General features: G+C 31.7%; 1 protein-coding gene across 7 annotated transcripts; it reads left to right on the top strand.

Annotated features, from left to right (window-relative positions):
- Positions 1-1,897: 1,897 nt before the first annotated feature.
- Positions 1,898-25,168, top strand: LOC115885467 (oocyte zinc finger protein XlCOF6-like). 7 transcript variants are annotated; one of them, XM_030904390.1, is made up of 14 exons: positions 1,898-2,078; positions 2,133-2,416; positions 7,958-8,158; positions 8,252-8,452; positions 8,545-8,745; positions 8,839-9,039; positions 9,132-9,320; positions 17,538-17,738; positions 19,898-20,098; positions 23,491-23,691; positions 24,142-24,264; positions 24,609-24,701; positions 24,763-24,873; positions 24,951-25,165. In XM_030904390.1, exons 2-14 carry the CDS (start codon positions 2,379-2,381, stop codon positions 25,066-25,068), a joined length of 2,079 nt encoding a protein of 692 aa, XP_030760250.1. In that variant the 5' UTR covers positions 1,898-2,078; positions 2,133-2,378; the 3' UTR covers positions 25,069-25,165. The 7 variants fall into 7 exon arrangements, with proteins under 7 accessions (XP_030760250.1, XP_030760249.1, XP_030760247.1 ...); XM_030904389.1 differs by having other exon boundaries at positions 2,356-2,416; positions 24,945-25,164; XM_030904387.1 differs by having other exon boundaries at positions 24,945-25,164.
- Positions 25,169-27,141: the final 1,973 nt, after the last annotated feature.

The raw sequence follows: 27,141 nt of genomic DNA, 5'->3' as shown, positions 1-27,141 counted from the left end.
ACAAATCGAGACGAAAAACATGAAATAGAAATTTAGAAACCCCAATTTTAAGTACAGGTTGAAGAAATCTAAGTAATTCTAATACTACACACGATACTTGGAAAACTTAAATTTTATTAAAAAAAAAACGCAAATATAGAAGCATATCAGAAACAGCAAATTTCCAAGTTTTTTTCGGGTTATTTAATATAGGCAACCCTATAGACATTACAACATAATTAATGCGGATTGTCTCCGAATTGTGTCGGTAAAGCGAGTAGGATAGCAACGACAAAAATTATTAAATATCTATTCATTTTCGGTGCGCGTAGGAAATAATTACTGTACCAAAACATCCTTGATTTGAAAATGTAGTACCACTGTACCAATAGAATTAAAAGTATCAAATTTGGTACAAATGTACCACTGCGGCAACACTGCCATTGACTTTTTAATTGACAGTTGATCAACGGCAGTGACACTTTAGGGATGTTTGACTTAAATCGATTCTTCAGAAAATCGATCTTTTGACATAATTCCTGATTTTTTGAATCAATTATTCTGTATTATTATTATCTACCTGAAATATTAAAATTAACATTAGTTTTTTGAAGAATATAATAATGTACTCATATAAAACCTTAGGAAAATGTAACAATAAACAATAAGAAGTTAAAAAATAATATAAAGTAATAATTGTTGTTCTCACCGTAGCGAGTAGCTATTTCAAAACCCAAAATAATTTGGCAGCTGCTACGGCTGCTACTAACTACTGATATCTTAAAATTTTATCTTCTACTCCTATCCATGTCCATATATTTATTTTTTCATTTTCCAAGATTTTCTTGACTTTATGGTGAAGGAAGATATATTTAGATTCAGATTTCCGATAATATTCCCTAGAATGTACCAAAGCCATTTCGTCATATTAAAAAATTACCTCAGAATGTAATGATTAATTAAAAAAAATTGAAAATTGATTGTTATCAGTTCATTTCGCTCTTAAAAATGAATTATACCAAATATTAATTTATATATTATTATAACCAAAGCATGTATTGACATGAATCAAAAAACAAAATGCCCAGGAGTCGTGGTTCTGACCGTAAAATTATAATTTAGGGAAATATTGCAGTAAACATACGAAATTATTGCACAGGATGTTTTAAAGTTAAGGTAAAAAAACAACCACTCGATTAACCCTGTATAATATACCAAATACTAAAGTTTATAAAAAGCTAGGTTTACGAATTAAAGTTGATATAATTATATGCAGCTTGCTAAAAAATTCATGAAAATAGGGCTAAAAATAACAAAAATATAACACTTTAAATTTGACCAAAAATTTCTCATGTCAATACATGCATACAAAGCATGTCAATACATGCTTTGGTTAATTTTTAAGAGCGAAATGAACTGATAACAATCAATTTGCAATTTTTTTTAATTAATCATTACATTCATAGGTAATTTTTTAATATGAAGGGATGCTTTGGCACATTCTAGGGAATATTATCGGAAATCTGAATCCAAATAAATATTCCTTCACCATAAAGTCAAGAAAACCTTGGAAAATGAAAAAATAAATATATGGGCATGGATAGGAGTAGAAGATAAAATTTTAAGATATTAGTAGTTAGTATCAGCTGCCAAATTATTTTGGTTTTTGAAATAGGTACTCGCTACGGTGAGAACAACAATTATTACTTTATATTATTTTTTAACCTCTTATTGTTACATTTTCCTAAGATTTTATATGAGTATATTATTAAACTCTTCAAAAAACTAATGTTTATTTTAATATTTCAGGTAGATAATAATAATACAGAATAATTGATTCAAAAAATCAGGAATCGTGTGTCAAAAGATCGATTTTCTGAAGAATCGATTTAAGTCAAACATCCCTGCAGTAAAGTGTCACCACAGTATACCTAATCTGTGGTGTCACTGCCGTCTGCCGTCGATCAACTGTCAATTCAAAAGTCAATGGCTGCTAGCTGGAAATACTGCAAATTCATATATTTTCTTAATTTTTACACTTACAAAGAGGTTTTATTAAATGTTTGTGCTTAACTTAGGTCAATCCATATCTATATAAGGTAATAAAGTGCTAATATCCGATGTTTTCTGTATAGAAAATTTTACGTTTTTAGTGTTCGTAAATATCGACTGGAACTGGAACAGTAAATACTAATAGATCCTATATTACTTATTTCTTACACTTGTCTGAATATGTATTAAACGAATTAGGTTTAATAAGTGATAACATCTCTGTATTTGGTCTTCTCCAAGATAAAACTCCTTACAAATTTCAATTCACCGTGACCGTGATGGATTTATAGCTGAACTGATCTCGGGTTATTTTTTTTCTTTCAGCTACTGATCTTTTTCTATTGCAAATGATGGATAACATAGACGAAGTAATAGAGTTAAAACCGTAAGTATGAATGTAAAGTAGTTCTTTATTAGATCTCAGTTTACAATACCTGTGACAATAGAAGGTGTTTGTCAGATATTCTCTTTCCTTGTCTAAGGCCTGATATAAATCCCTTTGAATTTGGTGTTTTGTTTATATCACTGGAAAGCATACACTTATAAGAATTTAATCAAAACAAATTTGAGGATTAACAAAATGTTTATTTTAATCCGGATTTTTGCAGTTGAGGCGCTGCTGTCGGAAGTTGACATCAACCTATTCCGACCGTAGCGCTTCCACGGCAAAAATCAGAAATTATCAGAATTCATTGCATATTATTTATAGTTTTTTGCTAGTGCAGTTATTGAAACTATCAAACACTCAGGTACGAGGTTTGTGTGATGTAAAGCTGTTTCGTGTAGTAAAAAATAAGTGAAAAAGAATTGGAACTAGGCGTCCTGTTGTGTTGTGACAGTTTCAAATGTTAATAAAATAGCAAAAAAAAATGTTAATGCGTAAAGGAGAGCATAATTAGGGTGTTGTTGGATGCAATAACATTCAATAACTCAACTTTCTCAGATATTCAACTCTCCTGAAACAACATTTTATAGCTTCATAGTTTCTCACACCGATTTGCTCAATAGCAAAAATGGATTCAAGCAGTTCGACAAAACAAGTGAGTAAACAAAGCGCTTGTTACATGAACAAACAATTAAATAGACATATACTATGAAAGGATAAAATATAATTTGCGATATTAATGGTATACTTTTTTTAATCAACTGAATAAATGTTTTATGAACATCTTCAAAAATTCTAATTATGTACCTTTAAAAAATTTCGTTATAGCCGAAATAGCCCCAATTATGGTCCACTAGCAAAACCGGTGATTAAAACCACGGCATATAAATCACACGGCAGGCTAACTCTGCCCAGATTCCATGATACAAGGAGGGTTAGATAAGATATTACGCATGTAGTGGGCGGAGCTTAACAGAAAATCACTATCCGGGTGACGTCATGCGCGCGGAGAACCGATTTGCCACCGCCAGGGATCTTTTGAGAGAAGATATTGCGCATGGAGTTGGCGGAGCTTAACAGAAAATTACTACCCTAGTGCGGAGAACAGATTTGCGACCGCCAAGGATCTTATCTAACCTTCTTGTATCATGCCCAGATTCCATTGTTTAAAATTTCTATAAAATTTGACCTTGAAAACACCATTATAGGTGCCGAGTCAGGGCCGGATTAAAACGTATCAAAAAATTTCCCAGAAAATAAACTATTCATAGACAGGATCGTATTAAAAAAAATACTGTAATTGAGTGCAACTGAATTTTATTTACACAATACTTTTATCTAAACAAATGAATCGTAAAGCGCGCATACTCCTCGAAAAGTAAAAATAATAAAATCAATTAAACATTTAACTGTAGAGAATAGACAATTAAAATTAAAAAACATGCCAAGAGTTACAAACAAGAATTAAAGAAATACCCAATAAGATATCTGTTGAACAATATAAAGAGGCTGCATACCAATTATGTCCATCAATGGACGTAGCAAATTTTGTTAATATTCAAATTTCGCTAATTAACAAATCAGCTAAAGGAAGAAACATGAATTTAAATATAGATGTCTGGCGATATACTTTTGCTGGCCAAAAATATACAAGACGCTTTTGACAAATCTATTTTGCCTTCCACGTCCAGAGACACTAAGAAAATGAATATATGACATCGATATCAAACCTGGCTTAGAAAATCTTAGTGTATTTGAGACTGTAAAAAGCAAAGTTGAAAGTTTCGATGAACCGGATGACCTTAATTGATATTGTGTTCTATGTATTGATGATATGAATATCAAGTTCCACTTATTTTATAATAGTGATCGTGATAATATTGTGGGTTTTGAGTTTTGAGGACCAGGAGAAGGGGAACAGAGAGTTTAAACCAGCTCGGGTGTCTAATGTTGTTATGGTAAGTATCTTTACCAATTAGAAGCAATCCCTAGCTTATTTTTTTATCACGCTACATGCACAGGTAAACATTTGAAGGAAATTGTATTTGACGCAATTATTAAACTTAATAAGTGATATAATATCAAATACACTACCAAACCACTATTATATTAAAAATGTTCAGGAAAACAAAAATAAAACTACAAAAACAAAATATAACACACAAGAAACGAAAATAAAACTTACAAAACCAAATATATCACACAATAAAAAAAAATAAAACTAAAAAACAAAATATATCACTCGAGAAAAGAATGAAATAAATTAAGCCGCACGCTACTGACTCAAAGCTGCCGTAACTAGTGATGAGTGAAATATCGGTAACTGTGACTTTGTCACTGATATTCTATAATCACAGTCACGGCCTGTGACTGATTTGAAAATAAACGGTGACTTGCTAAAGCGTGACGATTACAGTTAATTGTGATTTCTCTGCTAACGAGAAAATACTTCACAGAGCGGGACGTCGCGAACGCAGCTGCCGATGGCACCGGTTGTGACTCAGTTCACAGTCACGAGTCACGACGTACGTCTCATAGGATAGATATCTGACAAAGTGATCTAAAGACAGTGACTGTTAGAAGTGATTTAATTTTTTATGTATTTTATATTTTATTACTATTTTCTATCACTACGAATCGGTTTGGTTCCTTTTTAGTTTAGCAGGTTTTTTTAAAGCCAAACATAAAGTTTTACCTTTATACTGTTTATTTTTTTTAGAAACTTCATTTTTTATATATTTCGTTTATTTTAATACAAAGGAAAATATTTGTTGTTTAATGTATTACTTATCTCGTGTTGTTAAGTTTCGTTCGTTATGGTTATTAGCATATTGCATATTTTACTCTTTTGCTGTTTTGGTTTGAATTTTGTTAATATTCAAATTTCGCTAATTAACAAATCAGCTAAAGGAAGAAACATGAATTTAAATATAGATATCTGGCGATATACTTTTCCCGGCCAAAAATATACAAGACGCTTTTGACAAATCTATTTTGCCTTCCACGTCCAGAGACACTAAGAAAATGAATATATGACATGACTTAGAAAATCTTAGTGTATTTGAGACTCTAAAAAGCAAAGTTGAAAGTTTCCATGAACCGGATGACCTTAATTGATATTGTGTTCTATGTATTGATGATATGAATATCAAGTTCAACTTGTTTTATAATAGTGATCGTGATAATATTGTGGGTTTTGTGTTTTGAGGACCAGGAGAAGGGGAACAGAGAGTTTCAACTAGCTCGGGTGTCTAATGTTGTTATGGTAAGTATCTTTACCAATTAGAAGCAATCCCTAGCTTATTTTTTTTATCACACTACATGCACAGGTAAACATTTGAAGGAAATTGTATTTGACGGAATTATTAAACTTAATAAGTGATATAATATCAAATACACTACCAAACCATTATTATATTAAAAAATGTTCAGGAAAACAAAAATAAAACTACAAAAACAAAATATAACAAACAAGAAACGAAAATAAAACTACCAAAACCAAATATATCAATAAAAAAAAAATAAAACTAAAAAAAACAAAATATTAAGCCGCACGCTACTGACTCAAAGCTGCCGTAACTAGTGATGAGTGAAATATCGGCAACTGTGACTTTGTCACTGATATTCTATAATCACAGTCACGGCCTGTGACTGATTTGAAAATAAACGGTGACTTGCTAAAGCGTGACGATTACAGTTAATTGTGATTTCTCTGCTAACGAGAAAATACTTCACAGAGCGGGACGTCGCGAACGCAGCTGCCGATGGCACCGGTTGTGACTCAGTTCACAGTCACGAGTCACGACGTACGTCTCATAGGATAGATATCTGACAAAGTGATCTAAAGACAGTGACTGTTAGAAGTGATTTAATTTTTTATGTATTTTATATTTTATTACTATTTTCTATCACTACGAATCGGTTTGGTTCCTTTTTAGTTTAGCAGGTTTTTTTAAAGCCAAACATAAAGTTTTACCTTTATACTGTTTATTTTTTGGAAACTTCATTTTTATATATTTCGTTATTTTAATACAAAGGAAAATATTTGTTGTTTAATGTATTACTTATCTCGTGTTGTTAAGTTTCGTTCGTTATGGTTATGAGCATATTGCATATTTTACTCTTTTCCTGTTGGTTTCTTTAAATAAAAAAATTGTTTTATATTTATTTTTTAATATACCTTTTACCCACTGTTTAATGTTTTCTATTTTAGCGGCCTTGGATAAAGGACAAATAAAAATTAGTATAACAACAACAACAGAATCGTGTCATTCGTATCGTATCTTATATTTTAGCCGTGATTGTGCTTTCGGATTCATAATCATAAAGTCGCAGTCACAGTTAATACAAAGTCGCTGTCACGGGTAAGCCTGTGAACAGAAAATCACGGTTTGGCTCATCACTAGCCGTAACTGTTTGTTGTCGATGACAAAAACTACGACTGACTACGACACTGGTTAATTTTTGCATATACGTATTACTTTTTACAAATATACTCAGCCTAATCTCCAAAAAGTGAAGCCCAAACAGTGAAAGAACAATATAGAATTCTGCATAAGTCTATTTCACCCGGATATTCATTTAACTGAGCATGCCTCACCTGAAGAAGTTTTCATTGGTCGATGTTTTTAAAGGCAAGTGGTTGACTGACATTTCCCCTAACCTTCAATTTTATTTATATTTTTATTATTTATGACACATTATCATGGAGTTGGAAAAATATCAAAAAATAGTTGGAAACAATAAACTAAACAAAATCACTCTTTTACGCGCACAAATAAAAAGTAATCCAAACAGAACTAAAACAACAATCAATCGGAGTTTGGCGCAATCGCAGTTCAATCCATATCCGGGTGAAATAGACTTATGCAGTTTTAATATGGAGCTGGGTTATGTTGTCTTTTTCTTACGGCACAGAAATTGCACACGGGGTTAAATAGGGAACCCTGAGTATATTTGTAAAAAGTAATACGTATATGAATTTTTGTTGCTGGCACCCATAATGGCGGCGTGCGCAAGGATATGCGCGTAGCGTTCCCGCCAAAGCGAGTTGGCCTGCCGTGTGATTTATATGCCGTCCGTGATTAAAACTATGCTCGCTACCATAGTTGAACTCAACTAAAAAGTTTTTTTAACTGGAATAATAAATTATAATACAAGTCAGACCTTCTGAAGATATCAAAATATTTACTTTTTTATTTTTATTTTTAGAATTTTCACAAATTATACTTCCTAACACTTTTAGAATAATTAAATAATAAATTTTCCATATACTCGCTATTTAAACCCGTGTATTTGTATATGCTAGTTTTTTCCGATATTCTCCGATTGTGGCAGCACCGGCGGAGAATGCACCAAGCCTATAGGAAAATCAATAAAAGTTGGCGCGCACGTCATCTAAATATTTGACGAATACACGTCACAATGTTGCCACTGCTACTTTTTTTACTTTGACTTTTTTATCGGCTATTATGAAACACTTTATATGAAAAATATTTTATAGGGTTACAAGACTGTAATATTGAAATATTCTTTTATTAGATTGAAAAAAACTGATAAAAAAGTCTATAAATGTGCCATATGTGGCTTGCAAACGGTACATAAGAGAAATCTTAACTATCACAAGAAAACTCATTTGGCACCGGAAGAACGAGAGTTATTTGCTTGTATACATTGTGACAAGAAATATACAACAAAACACAACTTACATCATCACATTGAGGATAATCATATTGATTCCAGGTAAATTTATTTTTTGTAATACATTGTTTAGACATTGCTCCTATACGTTCTCTGATCAAATTAAAATTAAAGTACTAAAAAAATTGATTTTAGATCAAAGAATCTGCAGGAAAATATCCATAAATGTTCCATTTGCGGCTACCAAACACGACATGTGGCATACTTTAGACAACACCAGAACATTCATTTGACACTAGAAGAACGACAGATGTTTGCTTGTGCGCATTGTGACAAGAAGTATACAACAAAATATTTCTTACGACGCCACCTTGAGGATAATCATATGGATTCCAGGTAAATTTATTTTTTTTAATACATTGTTTAGACATTTCTTCTATACGTTCTCTGATCAAATTAAAATTAAAGTACTAAAAAATTGATTTTAGGTCAAAGAATCTGCAGGAAAATATCCATAAATGTTCCATTTGCGGCTACCAAACACGACATGTGGTATACTTTAGACAACACCAGAACATTCATTTGACACTAGAAGAACGACAGACGTTTGCTTGTGCGCATTGTGACAAGAAGTATACAACAAAATATTTCTTACGACGCCACCTTGAGGATAATCATATGGATTCCAGGTAAATTTATTTTTTGTAATACATTGTTTAGACATTGCTCCTATACGTTCTCTGATCAAATTAAAATTAAAGTACTAAAAAAATTGATTTTAGATCAAAGAATCTGCAGGAAAATATCCATAAATGTTCCATTTGCGGCTACCAAACACGACATGTGGTATACTTTAGACAACACCAGAACATTCATTTGACACTAGAAGAACGACAGACGTTTGCTTGTGCGCATTGTGACAAGAAGTATACAACAAAATATTTCTTACGACGCCACCTTGAGGATAATCATATGGATTCCAGGTAAATTTATTTTTTGTAATACATTGTTTAGACATTGCTCCTATACGTTCTCTGATCAAATTAAAATTAAAGTACTAAAAAATTGATTTTAGGTCAAAGAATCTGCATAAATGTTCCATTTGCGGCTACCAAACACGACGTGTGGAACACTTTAGACAACACCAGAACATTCATTTGACACTAGAAGAACGACAGATGTTTGCTTGTGCGCATTGTGACAAGAAGTATACAACAAAATATTTCTTACGACGCCACCTGGAGGATAATCATATTAGTTCCAGGTAAATTTATTTTTTATAATACATTGTTTAGACATTGCTTCTATACGTTCTCTGATCAAATTAAAATTAAAGTACTAAAAAAATTGATTTTAGGTCAAAGAATCCGCGGAAAAATAACCATAAATGTTCCACTTGTGGCTACCAAACACGACGTGTGGAACACTTTAGACAGACACCAGAAAATTCACTTGGCCCCAGATGAACGACAGTTGTTCGCTTGTGCACACTGTGATAAGAAATATACGGAAAAACGAAGATTAAAATTCCACCTTGACGCTAAGCATATTGATTCCAGGTAAATTTATTATTGTTACCCCCGGTATATTCGGGTACTATTTTATCTTTGTCTTAGTGGTTAAACTACCACTACCATTTTAGAATTGTTTTAAGCAATTACAAGAGAAATATTTAAAAATTATTTTAGGTCCAAGGATGCGCAGAAAAATCTCCATAAATGTTCCATTTGTAGCTACCAAACACCCTATATATCACACTTTCAACGACACCAGAAAATTCACTTGGCCCCAGATGAACGACAGTTGTTTGCTTGTGCACACTGTGATAAGCAATATACGGAAAAACAAAGATTAAAAGACCACCTTGGCGCTAATCATATTGATTCCAGGTAAATTTATTATTGTTACGCCCGGTATTTTCAGATATATTTTATTTGATGGATAGCAGAAAGATCGTGTATCTTCACCTGTATAGATAGCAATATCGATTAGTTCTAAGACTTTTATAAAAAGACTTAAATCTTTTTCAATTTCGGAATAAACATTTAAATCACAAATCACTTTCAAAAAGACTTAAATTTTAAGTTTTATGTCAGCTTTTGAAAAATGACGTAAAATCAAACGACTTAAGTCATTAAAATGATTTAAATAAAAAAAGACGTTTTCTGTGAGCTTGCAGCGTATGGGTAAATTAATATCAACATACGGATGATTCAGTTCTAAATTTTTTAACAAAAACATTTTGTTAATGATAATAATTATAATAGGGTGGGGTACGTGATATTATATGTTTGAGGAACCCTGTTTTATAGAGTTACCAGACTGTTATTTAAATATTATTTTATTTTATGAATACTTACTTAATAATTACAAACGGTCGAGGTTTTTGATTTAGTAGCAAGTTTTATGGCATCTTCCTAAAATTTAAAAAATGATATTTCATTTCTTATAGATTCGATATAGTTTTGTGTACTTTTAATCATGGACGATGCAGTGGAAATTACGTAATTTGAACTTTGTAAATATCGTGATAAAATATCAATTTTTTTAAGTAGTTCTCGCCATAAAACCAATAAGAATTTAAATTTAAATGTCTCAATTATATTTAAAATACCAGACGCCTCAGCAGTTTGAATCATAAAATAATTAACTAGAAAGAAGTGTCAACTCTGTGTTAAATCGTGGAAACACGATACGCCACCGAAAGCGTTCGTTGTCGTCTGGAGAACTAATTTTCCAATTGACAGGTGGCATGACATGATGGCTTCATTTTTATTTCCGTATCCGGTTATTCAATGGCGGGCCCCCTTTCAGTTTAAATGTATTTTGTACTCTTTCTTATCATAAATAAAACAAAACAAAATTTTATTCTAACAGATTTATTTGAAATATGAGACAACGTGACTAAATAAATATAAAAAATAAAGAATTGAATAATTTCTACAGCAATTACTTAATTATATGCAATTTTAACGTAAATTAGTAACTTATAAGCATGACTTACAGTAATTTGTAAATAAATACACGTATTCACAGCCATCAGGGACAGAAAACGGGGGCAGGGCAGGCCAGGCCTTATTCAAAAACCTGAAAACAGAAAAACAAATTTTTTGTACTAAAATTAACAATGTAAAAATATCAATAGGTATAAAATATAAATATACTGTTTAAAAAAGCGTTCATTATTCCCAAAGAGACCTAAGAGGTTTATAAATCAAAAAGAAGCAAAAAGAGACTTTAGTCGGATAACAATCAGATTGTATCAGTCAGATTTATTGCATTATTGACAATAAATCGCACATACTGGAGATAACTAATGTTGGCTATAGTTAAAAATGATCTTACCTAGCTGTAAATTGTTTCCATTTTCAAAAAAATCGCCGATCATAAACATAACTAAATTTTCTTGCATCTAAAAAATACAGAAATAGTGTTTATTTACTACCTATTTTTAATATACAAGGGACATACCTAGAACTGCAGAAACGTCTTTTCCTCCAGGATTTTTCATGTAATATATATTTTATATGCTTTATTACCTTTATATTTATAAATTTCTGCCGAAATATCAAATTGAATTTACAAAACAAAACTAAACGGAGAGTACGGAGAGAATTAAAATGGCGTCGAAATTTGTTCTAGAACAAATCTGAAGTTGTCTCTGAAATCTGTCAATTCTAAACACTGTGAAGTTAGACAATAGTTAGACAGAAACATTGCTGTCCTTGTCTAGGCGGCCATACTTGTCGTCAGGAGATGACAGGAATGACACTAATGACCGTTTCCAATTTTCCTATTTCACTGTCACCCCCTTAGACAAGGAAAGAGAGGGGACGGGTAACAGGCATATTCTCCCGTGATCGGTTAGTGAGGCCAAAATTCGATCGGCGGCCATACTTTGGTGACAAGATTTCGAGGTGACACCGAGCGAATTTTTATGTTTTTTGTGACAACTGTTTTGTTTTAAATTTATAAACTGTATTGTTTAGTATGGTGAGATGTTTAGCGTATGGCTGCAAAGGCCGAAGCGAGAAAAAAGTGGCTGGAATTACATTTCACAGGTAAAAATCGATACACAACTTTTGTTATGTTGTCATAAAATATACATTTTTTTCATTATAGCAGTAAAAATATGTAAAATGCTTTTGAGCAGGATCGTGATTGATCAGTGAGTCAGTCACTTAAGGATTTTATATATTAGTATAGATTTCACGCTCTACAAAAAAACGTCTGAAGGTCAAAGTTCCTCAGATCAACCGTCTCAAAGATATCAGCGATCAGAAATAACACCATATACAGGATTGGTAACTTGATATCTATCTATGCGATAAAAAAAAGATGTTAAGGCTGCAAAATATACTGCAGCGCAACAGAGACGGATAAAGTGTCTTTTCCCTACCATCGTTTAGGGGAAGTGATACGAGGAGAGATTCCGTGCGAGAGGGGGCGGGGCTTTAAGACGTTTGTGTGGGGACTACCGCTAGTAGAATAGAATAGAAAATAGAATCAGTATCAGTCAGATGTCGGTGTGGTGATTATTAGAGGCGCAACTGCTATGGAAAATAAGATAATAGAATTTTTTACAGAATTTGGCCGACTATAAATAATAGCTTCATAATATTCAGTAAATTTTGGATTTTTTTTGTCAGAACCATTTTCCTCTATCTGCTAAAATAAAGTGATGGGGGAAGGTTAGATCTGTCTTTATTTAAATGTTAATAACTCCGGACTGGATGATCAGAATCCGACAAACGAGGGCTCATTTAAAAGAGCGTTTCTTACTCTATATTATACCATAAAAATAATTATAATAAGGTCTTGAACGTAGACGTCAGGGGGCGCTTTCTTACAATTTAACAAACATAGCGCGTTTTTTCAAAAAAGTTAAATACGATAGTATATGTAATTTTAGCTGATAGTAAAGAGTAGTAAAAGCTTAAAAAGTCAGCGAAAACCGCATCTTGATATCTTCTTTCAAATCGAAGATATTTTCAAAATTATAATTGCCAAAAAATAAGCCCTTAATTACCTTATTTTTACAACACGGTTTCAGTAGCCCTCTTGATTATGCCCATTCTAACAAAAAAATAAGATAGAAACAGTTAGTTCGTTTTAAAATCGACGATATTACCAGGTTACCATAATACCAGATGCATTAATATCTAATAATTAAGATATTAATAAGAGTGAACAAGAAAAAATCGAAATAAAAATGAAACTTTTACACCCTGTATCTCCGAAACTAAGCATTTTAGGACACACATTTATTCGAACTTTTTTACTTATTTTTATCTGCAAAATAAGTTTCCGGAATGCAGTTCGGACCACCCTGTATATTAAATAGAATTCCATGACTCAGTGGGAAAAGGGGGTCCACTTGACGTGATCTTACTCGGTTTTAAATATGAGTATTATTTTTCTAATACCCTAAATTTAAGGTGACTGTTTTAAAACTTCAAAATATTCAAAATAATGGCACTTATCAAAAAAACTTATTGAAATATTTCTATTGGAACAAAAATGTCCAGGCACATATTTTGTCATTTTAATTGTTTATTGTTTCCAGAAATGCCGATTGTACATCTTCAACTGATGAAGAAATGATATTAGATGCTTTAAAAATCGAAATTGATGATGTCGCTTCGCCTTTGGATGACTCTAAGTATGGTTTTTAAGTCTATTTTTACTAAATTAGTGATAATAATGTAACTCATTAATTCCAGAAATGTTGAATGTTTATCTGTGACTAATGAAATAAAATCGGAAGATTTTATAAAAACAGATGTCGATGTGATTATGAACGAAGATGTCGCCCCGATTAAGAAGACAGAGGTGCACGGTGACTTTAAGTATGTTTTTTAAAAGTATTTTTATTAATGGATACGGCCATTGTGTTTTAAATATTTTCTTATTGTTTTCAGAAATAGCGAAAATGAATCTGCCACTCGAAATGTGAAGCTAGAAGATTTTATAAAAATGGAACCCGACGATAACGTCTGACGTTTGTGGATAAAGATACGCATTTGTGGACGAAGAAAATATTCGTAACACATTACAACCAAACAGAAGATTTTATAAAAACAGAACATGAAGATATCGCTCCGATGTTTTTTAAATGTACGCTCAGATGCAAATAAAAACGCAATAAAGAAATTTTTGGTCAAATTTAAAGTGTTATATTTTTGTTATTTTTAGCCCTATTTTCATGATTTTTTTATCAAGCTGCATATAATTAGATCAACTTTAATTCGTAAACCTAGCTTTTTATTATGGAGTGTAGAGGTCGCAACCTCTACACTCCATACTTTTTATAAACTTTAGTATTTGGCATATTATACAGGGTTAATCGAGTGGTTGTTTTTTTCACTTTAACTTTAAAACATCCTGTGCAGTAATTTCGTGTGTTTATTGCAATATTTCCCTAAATTATAATTTTACGCTCAGAACCATGACTCCTGAGCATTTTGTTTTTTGATTCATGTCAATACATGCTTTGGTTAATTTTTGAGAGCGAAATGAACTGATAACGATCAATTTACAATTTTTTTTAATTATCATTACATTCTGAAGTAATTTTTTAATATGACGAAATGGCTTTGGTCGGGAATCTGAATCCAATTATATCTTCCTTCACCATAAAGTCAAGAAAATCTTCGAAAATGAAAAAATAAATATATGGGCATGGATAGGAGTAGAAGATAAAATATTAGGTAATTACCAAATATTAAGATATTTGTAGCAGCTGCCAAATTATTTTGGTTTTTCAAATAGCTACTCGCTACGGTGAGAACAACAATTATTACTTTATATTATTTTTTAACCTCTTATTGTTACATTTTCCCAAGATTTTAAATGACTATATTATTAAACTCTTCAAAAAGCTAATGTTTATTTTAGTATTTCAGGTAGATAATAATAATACAGAATAATTGATTCAAAAAATCAAGAATCGTGTGTCAAAAGACCGATTTTCTGAAGAATCGATTTAAGTCAAACATCCCTAAAGTAAAGTGTCACCACAGTATACCTAATCTGTGGCGTCACTGCCGTCTGCCGTCGATCAACTGTCAATTAAAAAGTCAATGGCTGCTAGCTGGAAATACTGCAAATACACATATTTTCTTAATTTTTACACTTACAAAGAGGTTTTATTAAATGTTTGTGCTTAACTTAGGTCAATCCATATCTATATAAGGTAATAAAATGCTAATATCCGATGTTTTTACTTAGTCTGTATGGAAAATTTTACGTTTTTAGTGTCTGTAATATCGACTGGAACCGTAAATACTAATAGATCCTATATTACTTATTACTGGTAGGTATTATACAAAAGATATTATTAAATATAAATGACGACACTTGTCTGAATATGTATTAAACGAATTAGGTTTAATAAGTGATAACATCTCTGTATTTGGTCTTCTCCAAGATATCTCCTTACAAATTTTAATTTATCGTGCTGGATTTATAGCTGAACTGATCTCGGGTTATTTTTTTTCTTTCAGCTACTGATCTTTTTCTATTGGAAATGATGGATAACATAGACGAAGTAATAGAGTTAAAACCGTAAGTATGAATGTAAAGTAGTTCTTTATTAGATCCCAGTTTACAATACCTGTGACAATACAAGGTGTTTGTCAGATATTCTCTTTCCTTGTCTAAAGTCAGATATAACTCCCTTCAAATTTGGTGTTTTGTTTATATCACTCGAAAGCGTACACTTATAAGAATTTAATCAAAACAAATTTGAGGATTAACAAAATGTTTATTTTAATCTGGATTTTTGCCGTTGAGGCGCTGCGGTCGGAAGTTGACATCAACCTATTCCGACCGCAGCGCTTCCACGGCAAAAATCAGAAATTATCAGTATTCATTGCATATTATTTATAGTTTTTTGCTAGTGCAGTTATTGAAACTATAAAACACTCAGGTACGAGGTTTGTGTGATGTAACGCTGTTTTGTGTAGTAAAAAATAAGTGAAAAAGAATTGGAACTAGGCGTCCTGTCGTGTTGTGACAGTTGCAAATGTTAATAAAATAGCAAAAAAAAATGTTAATGCGTAAAGGAGAGCGTAATTAAGGTGTTGTTGGATGCAATAATATTCAATAACTCAACTTTCTCAGATATTCATCTCTCCTGAAACAACATTTTATAGCTTCATAGTTTCTCACACCGATTTGCTCAATAGCAAAAATGGATTCAAGCAGTTCGACGAAACAAATGAGTAAACAAAGCGCTTGTTACATGAACAAACAATTAAATAGACATATACTGTGAAAGGATAAAATATAATTTGCGATATTAATGATATACTTTTTTTAATCAACTAGTGATTAAATGTTTTATGAATGTCTTCTAAAATTCTAATTCTGTACCTAACCTAAATTTCGTTATAGCAGAAATAGCCTCAATTATGGCCCACTAGCAAAACCGGTGATTAAAACTATGCTCGCTACCATAGTTGAACTCATCTAAAAAGTTTTTTTAACTGGAATAATAAATTATAATACAAGTTAGACCTTCTGGAGGTATCAAAATATTTACTTTTTTATTTTTATTTTTAGAATTTTCACAAATTATACTTCCTAACGCTTAGAAAAATTAAATAATAAATTTTCCGTATACTCGCTATTTAAACCCGTGTATTTGTATATGGTAGTTTTTTACGATATTCTCCGATGGTGGCAGCACCGGCGGAGAATGCACCAAGCCTATAGGAAAATCAATAAAAGTTGGCGCGCACGTCATCTAAATATTTGACGAATACACGTCCCAATGTTGCCACTGCTACTTTTTTTACTTTGACTTTTTTATCGGCTATTATGAAACACTTTATATGAAAAACATTTTATATGGTTACAAGACTGTAATATTAAAATATTCTTTTATTAGATTGAAAGAAACTGATAAAAAAGTCTATAAATGTGCCATATGTGGCTTTCAAACGCTACATAAGAGAAATCTTGACTATCACAAGAAAACTCATTTGGCACCGGAAGAACGAGAGTTATTTGCTTGTATACACTGTGACAAGAAATATACATCAAAACAAAACTTACGTCATCACATTGAGGAGAATCATATTGATTCCAGGTAAATTTATTTTTTGTAATACGTTGTTTGGACATTGCTCCTAGACGTTCTCTGATCAAATTAAAATTAAAGTACTAAAAAAAACGATTTTAGGTCAAAGAATCCGCAGGAAAATATCCATATGTGTTCCATTTGCGGCTACCAAACACGACATGTGGCATACTTTAGACAACACCAGAACATTCATTTGACACTAGAAGAACGACAGATGTTTGCTTGTGCGCATTGTGACAAGAAGTATACATCAAAATATTTCTTACGACGCCACCTTGAGGATAATCATATTGATTCCAGGTAAATTTATTTTTTGTAATACATTGTTTAGACATTGCTCCTATACGTTCTCTGATCAAATTAAAATTAAAGTACTAAAAAAATTGATTTTAGGTCAAAGAATCCGCGGAAAAATAACCATAAATGTTCCACTTGTGGCTACCAAACACGCGATAAAACACAGTTGCAACGACACCAGAAAATTCACTTGGCCCCAGATGAACGACAGTTGTTTGCTTGTCCACACTGTGATAAGAAATATACGGAAAAAGGAAGATTAAAATTCCACCTTGACGCTAATCATATTGATTCCAGGTAAATTTATTATTGTTGCCCCCGGTATTTTCAGATATATTTTATTTGATGGATTGCAGAAAAAACGTGTATCTTCACCTATAGATACCAATATCGATTAGTTCTTTGCCTTTGTTTGTTTCAAAACAAATGCGAAAAACTTTAGGGGGTGATTCCATGTTCAAAATAAAGGGTAGTTTGCTTTATAAACGTTGGGTCAAAAGTCAACCATTAGGGAGATATCGCGGTACAAAGATGGCGGAAAAATAATGTTTTAATTTTTTATCTTGAAAACGAAAAGAGATAGACTAATGAAATTTTATGGAAGCATTACTGTTATGAAAACACACTTTCTGGTATTTTTTCACTTTTTAAAATGAGTGGAAGGGGTTGAAATAAACTACCCCTATCATTCTTGTTAACGAAATTTAAAGAAAAATCTTATCAAACACATGTAAAAAATTAATTTGGATAGTTTAGTTTGTTTAGAAACTTTTTTTATCTCTTGTGTTTTTTGATAAAACTCACCGATTTGAAATTAAAAATAAAATGTAAAGCATTACATGTCAGGACAAAAAACATTTTTAGATTAAGAATCTAGTGATAATAACGATAATAATAATCATTTAGATAATAACGTATTGCAGTAGAGTAATGTGAAATAAAATAATATTAGGAACATCCTAAAAAGTAACAGCGGCCGACTAAATTTTTTCCTAAAAAAATTACAGCAGCCCACTAGATTCTTTATCAGAAAATGTTTTTTGTCATTTTATTTTTTAATTTCAAATCGGTGAGTTTTATCAAAAAAATACAAGAGATAAAAAAGTTTCTAAACAAACTGAACTATCCAAATTAATTTTTTCGCATGTGTTTGATAAGATTTTTCTTTAAATTTCGTTAACAAGAATGATAGGGGTAGTTTATTTCAACCCCTTCCACTCATTTTAAAAAAGTGAAAAAATTACCAGAAAGTGTGTTTTCATAACAGTAATGCTTCCATAAAATTTTATTAGTCTATCTCTTTTCGTTTTCAAGATAAAAAATAAAAACATTATTTTTCCGCCATCTTTGTACCGCGATATCTCCCTAATGGTTGACTTTTGACGCAACGTTTATGAAGCAAACTACCCTTTATTTTGAACAAGGAATCATCCCCTGAAGTTTTTCGCATTTGTTTTGAAACACCCTGTATATAGGCGTGCGACGGAGTCTAGAACCCACTGGGCGGTGCTGGAAAATTCTTAGCCGCTGTGTTCTCGAATTTCTAGGCTCTTCTAGGTCATATTAAAGCGGGACTGGTTTCGCAACAATATGATCTAGGTGTTATACCAAATAGCTTTTTCCCGCGACTTCGTTCGCGTTACACCTTGAATCGTTCATGCATTGATTTAAATGATTGTTTACCTCTTTATGGATAGAGCAGTTCAACGAAACAGAGATTCAAGCAGTTCGACGAAACCAGTGAGTAAACAAAGTGCTCGTTACATAATTAAAAAATTAAATAGGCTATGAGAGGTTAAAATATAATTTGCAATATTAATGGTATACTTTTTTTAATCAACTAGTGATTAAATGTTTTATGAATATATTCTAAAATTATAGTTATGTACCTTTAAAAATTTTCGTTATACCCGAATAAACCCCAATTATGCCCCACTAGCAAAACCGTTGATTAAAACTATGCTCGCTACCAAACCATCTAAAAAGTTTTTTTTAACTGGAATAATAAATTAAAAAACAAGTTAGACCTTCTGGAGGTATCAAAATATTTATTTTTTTATTTTTATTTTTGAAATTTTTACAAATTATACTTTCTAACGCTTTTAGAATAATTAAATAATATTTTTTTCGTATACCCTCTATTTAAACCCGTGTATTTGTATGTGCTAGTTTTTTACGATATTCTCCGATGGTGGCAGCACCGGCGGAGAATGCCCCAAGCCTATACCGCACAATCGAAAAAAATATGGCGTCCAGTAGAGTTAGAGATGACGATCGACGACATTTTTCATATAGTTTTACAGATAAAATAAGTGATTGTAATTTCTAAACCATCTCTATCACCTACTTACAATGCAAGTCAACTATATTTTTCTTTTTCTTAGTGGTTAAGCTACCACTACCATTTCAGAATTGTTTTACGCAATTACAAGACCAGTATTTAAAAATGATTTTAGGTCCAAGGCTGCGCGGAAAAATATCTATAAATGTTCCATTTGTGGCTACCAAACACCCTTGATATCACGCTTGCAACAACACCAGAAAATTCACTTGGCCCGAGATGAACGACAGCTGTTTGCTTGTGCACACTGTGATAAGAAATATACGGAAAAACGAAGATTAAAATTCCACCTTCACTCTAAGCATATTGATTCCAGGTAAATTTATTATTGTTACCCCCGGTATTTTCAGATATATTTTATTTGATGGATAGCAGAAAAAACGTGTATCTCCACCTTTGAATAAGAAGACTAAGGAAGGAGCATATCAAAAATCTTAGGTACACCGCGATGGGCCTCAAATATGGCCGACTTAAATTCCGGTTTATCAGTGTCGTTCTAATTTTATTTAAAAAATGTAAAACTATGATGTAGGGTAGACGTGGGGTAGACTCAATAATTTGTTATTTTATTTTACGTTGTGAATAAATGTTGGTAGTTATTAAAATTGTTATAAAAATATATAATTCTAATAAAAATAGATAAGTTATAATAAGTATTTATTAACACAAACATCCGATACGCTACTGAAGCAGGTAAGTCAAATTAACGTATCTAAATTCTTTGACATCTAATCTTTGACAAGTAATAAATAAAAGCTAAAATGCAAGAAAAATATATAATTTAGTTAATTTAAGTGAATTTCATAAATGATCGTTTTACTACACGTATGTATATTATATAGTCACTTACTAGCGAAAAGTTGTTCCATTATTTCACTCAATTTTTGCCGAGATCTACCGCACGCTACACAACCAACTATTTTAGAGTCTTTTTCGATAAATCGCGATAGTGTCACTGTTAATTTAAGTTCTGCCACAATTTCCATCTAGATTTACTACCTTTATACAACTATCAGTAGTAGAATAAATAATAAATAACATAAAATAAGCTCCGTAAAGACTGACAAATCCACAAAATTTCAAATCAAATTCAAATGTGTCAAATGAATCGTCAAACAGAACTGTCAAGGATCCCCACCCTAGAGAGCTTTTATGGTGGCTTTTCCGCCCACCATGCATGAATACATGGATAGCATTATGCTCCTTCCTTAGTCTTCTTATTCAAAGATCTCCACCTATAGATAGCAATATCGATTAGTTCTAAGCCTTTTATAAAAAGACTTAAATTTTAACTCTTATGTCAGCTTTCGAAAAATGACTTAAAATCAAATGACTTAAGTCATTAAAATGATTTAAATCAAAAAAAGACTTAATGTTTTCTCTGAGCTTGCGGCGGCGGCGTACGGGTAAATTAAGATCAACATATGAATGATTCAGTTCTAAGTTTTTTAATAAAAACATTTTGTTAATGGTAATAATTATAATAGGGTAGGGTACGTGATATTATATGTTTGAAGAACCCTGTTTTATAGAGTTCCAAGACTGTTATTTAAATATTATTTTATTTTATTAATACTTATTTAATAATTACGGGGTCGCTTTTATGTATGGAAACAGTCAATTATTAGGTAAAATATACAAGGTACCGCAAAAAATTAACTGCAAAAAGTATAGCGTTTTTAATTGTCTATTGGTGGGTAATAAATTTATGTAAACAGGGTCGGTCATAAAGTCGTGGCACATCATAGTTTCATTTTTTTAAACAGAACCCCCTGTATATTATTGCATATTTCAATTCTTCCTTCAATTCTAAGCAAAATTCGAAATACACATAATGTATTTCAAACCAACCGTTTCCGAGTTATTGACTTTTGAACATATCACTTAAACAATTTGATTTAATTAATATCGATATGTTCAGTTTCATTTAGTGATGTCATTCTGCCGAAATTGTGATACTGTTGTAATGGGTTTCTAAATGCCTATTAGCTACTAGTAAATTTAAATATACAGGGTCGGTCATAAAGTTGTGGCACATCAAACTTTATTTTTTTTAAATGAAATCCCCTATACAGGGTGTTTCAAAACAAATGCGAAAAACTTTAGGGGGTGATTCCTTGTTCAAAATAAAGGGTAGTTTGCTTTATAAACGTTAGGTCAAAAGTCAACCATTAGGGAGATATCGCGGTACAAAGATGGCGGAAAAATAATGTTTTTATTTTTTATCTTGAAAACGAAAAGAGATAGACTAATGAAATTTTATGGAAGCATTACTGTTATGAAAACACACTTTCAGGTAATTTTTTTACTTTTTTAAAATGAGTGAAAGAGGTTGAAATAAACTACCCCTATTATTCTTGTTAACGAAATTTAAAGAAAAATCTTTTCAAACACATGCAAATGCTTTAATTTGGATAGTTTAGTTTGTTTAGAAACTTTTTTACCTCTTGTGTTTTTTTGATAAAACTCACCGATTGGAAATTAAAAAATAAAATGTAAAGCATTACATGTTATGACAAAAAACATTTTTATATTAAGAATCTAGTGATAATAACGATAATAATAATCATCTAGATAATAACGTATTGCAGTATAAAATAATATTAGGAACATCCTAAAAAGTAACAGCGGCCGACTAGATTTTTTCCTAAAAAAATTACAGCAGCCCACTAGATTCTTTATCAGAAAATGTTTTTTGTCCTGACATGTAATGCTTTACATTTTATTTTTTAATTTCAAATCGGTGAGTTTTATCAAAAAATACAAGAGATAAAAAGTTTCTAAACAAACTAAACTATCCAAATTAAAAAGCATTTGCATGTGTTTGAAAAAGATTTTCTTTAAATTTCGTTAACAAGAATAATAGGGGTAGTTTATTTCAACCCCTTCCACTCATTTTAAAAAAGTGAAAAAATTACCAGAAAGTGTGTTTTCATAACAGTAATGCTTCCATAAAATTTTATTAGTCTATCTCTTTTCGTTTTCAAGATAAAAAATAAAAACATTATTTTTCCGCCATCTTTGTACCGCAATATTTCCCTAATGGTTGACTTTTGACCCAACGTTTATGAAGCAAATAACCTTTTATTTTGAACAAGGAATCACCCCCTGAAGTTTTTCGCATTTGTTTTGAAACACCCTGTATACTATTGCATATTTCAATTCTTCCTTCAATTTTAAGCAATAATCGTAATACACAACGTACATAAATTGAAGAATTGAGATGTTAAGCTTAAATTTTGTAATTTCCAGACTTGATATAATCTCATTTTATACATCTATAAATGCTAACTTGAGAACTAATGTCAAATTTTACTAAGTGTCATAGTTTCGGCAGAATGGCATCGTTAAATGAAACTGAACATATCGAAATTAACTAATTAAATCAAATTGTTTAAGTGACATTTTCAAAGGTCAATAATTCTGAAACGGTTGGTTTCAGATACATTATGTGTATTTCGATTTTTCCTTAGAATTGAATGAAGAATTGAAATATGCAATAATATACAGGGGGTTCTATTTAAAAAAATAAAGCTTTGATGTGCCACGACTTTATGACCGACCCTGAATACATGAATTTATTACCCACCAATAGACAATTAAAAACGCTATAATTTTTGCAGTTAATTTTTTGCGGTACCTTGTATATTTTACCTAATAATCGACCGTTTCGATATATAAAAGCGACCCCGTATATTCTTTTGTTAGATCGAAAGAAGCTGAGCTAAAAGTCCATAAATGCGCCATATGTGGCTTTCAAACACCAGATAAGTGCATTTTTCACAGACACGAGAAAATTCACATCGCACGGGCAGACCGACAGTTGTTTGTATGTGCACACTGTGATACGAGATATACAACAATACAAACCTTACGACGTCACCTTGAGAAGAAACATATTGATGCCAGGTAAATTTATATTCGTGTAGCTAGGGTGTTTCAAAATAAAAAAAATAATTTTTTTTATGGTGTTGACCATAAGTAAAATAGGTAGGGGTAGGTACGTGAGATTATATGCTTGAAGAACCGTGTTTTACAGAGTTACAGGACTGTAATATTTAAATATTCTTTTATTAGATCGAAAGAAGCCGAGAAAAAAGTCTATAAATGTGCCATATGTCGCATTAAAAAATATATGGCTAAAAAAGTGGGTTTGGATTGGTTTGGCCCTAACAATTCGCCCCTATGAATTTTGAAACACTTTATATGAAAAATATTTTGTACGATTACTAGACTGTAGTATTTAAATATTCTGTTATTAGATCGAAATTATAAAAAAAAAATAATTTAAAAATTTTTATTATTAAAAATATTTCTTACATGTGGCTTTCATACGCCATATAAATCAAATTTTTGCAGACACAAGAAAATTCATTTTCCACTGAAAGACCGACAGTTGTTTGCATGTACACACTGTGATAAGAGATATACAAGAAAACAAACCTTACGACGTCACCTTGAGAAGAAACATATTGATGCCAGGTAAATTTATTTTGTGTAATACATGGATCATATACAGTGTAATAGATAAAGTCTGAATTCATTATTCATTTTCTCATTCACAATTCACATTATTTAAGACGCACCCTGTATATATTAAATAGAATTCCATGACTAAGTGGGAAAAGGGGGTCCACTTGACGTGATCTTACTCAGTTTTAAATATGATCACGATTTTTTCAATACCCTAAATATAAGGTCACTGTTTTAAAACTTCAAAGTATTCAAAATAATGGCACTTATCAAAAAAACTTATTGAAATATTGCTATTGGAACAAAAATGTCCAGGCACATATTTTGTCATTTTAATTGTTTATTGTTTCCAGAAATGCCCATTGTACATCTTCAACTGATGAAGTGATATTAGATGCTTTAAAAATCGAAATTGATGATCTTGCTTCGCCTTTGGATGACTCTAAGTATGTTTTTTAAGTGTATTTTTACTAATTTAGCGATAATAATGTAACTCATTAATTGCAGAAATTCTGAATGTTTATCTTTGACTAATGAAATAAAATCAGAAGATTTTATAAAAACAGAACCTGAAGATGTCGCTCCGATTATGAAGACAGAGGTGCACGATGACTTTAAGTATGTTATTTACACGTATTTTTATTAATGGATAGGGCATTGTGTTTTAAATATTTTCTTATTGTTTGCAAAAATAGCGAAAATGAATCTGCCACTCGAAATGTGAAGCTAGAAGATTTTATAAAAATGGAACCCGAAGATGTCCCTCCGATTATGAAGACAGAGGTGCACGACGACTTTAAATATGTTTTTTAAATGTACACTCAGATGCAAATAAAAACGCAACAGAGAAATTTTTGGTCAAATTTAAAGTGTTATATTTTTGTTATTTTTAGCCCTATTTTCATGAATTTTTTAGCAAACTGCATATAATTATATAAACTTTAATTCGTAAACTTAGCTTTTTATAAACTTTAGTATTTGGCATATTATACACGGTTAATCGAGGGGTTGTTTTTTTACCTTAACTTTCAAACATCCTGTGCAATAATTTCGTGTGTTTATTGCAATATTTTCCTAAATTATAATTGTACGGTCAGAACCATGACTCCTGAACATTTTGTTTTTTGATTCATGTCAGTACATGCTTTGGTTACTCCTGCAACTCCCAGTGGACGATATGCCAAGAACGTACAACTTTGACAAACATGTCAATGTAGTATTGAGCAATAAGAAGGATTGGAAGAGCGAAACGCTTGCCCAGCAGTTAAAAGACCATACCATAACTTGGTATACTGATGCTTCCAAAACCAATACGGGAACAGGGATCGGAGTGTTTGCGCCGAGAGCTAATTACTCCGAACCAATGGGCACTTACCCTAGTATCCTACAGGCAGAAATCTACGCTATCGAGAGATGCGTACAACTTATCTTAGATAGGAACTATCGGAAACAAGAAATAGCCATCTTATCTGATAGTCAAGCAGCGTTAAAGGCGATCAACTCAGTATCAATCGATTTGAAATTGGTCAAAGAATGCATAGAGAAGCTGAATAAATTAGGCAAAAAAACAAAGTCCTCCTACACTGGGTGCCTGCTCACCAAGGGATAGAAGGCAATGAAAAAGCAAATAATCTAGCTAGGAAAGGAGCGAACACTCCACTAACTGGACCAGAACCGTTCTGCTTTCCAAGTGGTAACCAACTCAAGGCGGAACTCAAGGACTTGGAAGATTCCATCCGCTACCTGGAATGGAAATCTTGCAATGGTCTAAGACACTCGAAGAAGTTTCTGAGGGCTTATGATCAAGAAAAATCACAGATCTTCCTGGGTCTGAGTAAGAACAATCTTCGGATTGTCACGGGGTTTTTAACAGGACACTGGCTCCTCAATGAACACCTCAGTAGATTGAAACTAAGAAGAAACGGCGAATGCAGATTCTGTGGGGAAGATGGGGAAACACCAGTACACCTCATCACTGAGTGCGCCGAGACGACAACCATTCGTGCCATGAACTTTGGTACGACTGATATTGGAGATGGAGAACTACCCTCTATAAAACCGTCCCAGATACTGGCTTTTGTCAAAGCCCTGGGACTGTATGATGAGTTATGATTCAAGAAAGGGGGACACAATGGATCTGTAAGGTCGAAGTGATTAACCTCCCTCCCACTCATTCTAAATTCTAAATTCTAATGCTTTGGTTATAATAATATATAAATTAATATTTGGTATAATTAATTTTTAAGAGCGAAATGAACTGATAACAATCAATTTGCAATTTTTTTAATTAATCATTACATTCTGAGGTAATTTTTTAATATGACGAGATGGCTTTGGCACATTCTAGGGAATATTATCGGAAATCTGAATCCAAATAAATCTTCCTTCACCATAAAGTCAAGAAAATCTTGGAAAATAAAAAAATAAATATATGGACATGGATAGGAATAGAAGATAAAATTTTAAGATATTAGTAGTTAGTGGCAGCCGTAGCAGCTGCCAAATTATTTTGGGTTTTGAAATAGTTACTCGCTACGGTGAGAACAACAATTATTACTTTATATTATTTTTTAACCTCTTATTGTTTATTGTTACATTTTCCTAAGATTTTATATGACTATATTATTATATTCTTCAAAAAACTAATGTTTATTTTAATATTTCAGGTAGATAATAATAATACAAAATAATTGATTCAAAAAATCAGGAATCGTGTCAAAAGATCGATTTTCTGAAGAATCGATTTAAGTCAAACATCCCTAAAGTGTCACTGCCGTCAGTGCCGTCGATCAACTGTCAATTAAAAAGTCAATGGCTGCTAGTTGGAAATACTGCAAATACATATATTTTCTTAATTTTTACACTTACAAAGATGTTTTATTAAAT

Source organism: Sitophilus oryzae, unplaced genomic scaffold (assembly GCF_002938485.1).
Source record: "Sitophilus oryzae breed Bouriz unplaced genomic scaffold, Soryzae_2.0 scaffold_385_pilon_pilon, whole genome shotgun sequence".
NCBI lineage: Eukaryota > Metazoa > Arthropoda > Insecta > Coleoptera > Curculionidae > Sitophilus > Sitophilus oryzae.
The sequence above is the reverse complement of the archived record's forward strand: the minus strand, read 5'-3'. Positions and strand labels throughout refer to the sequence as shown.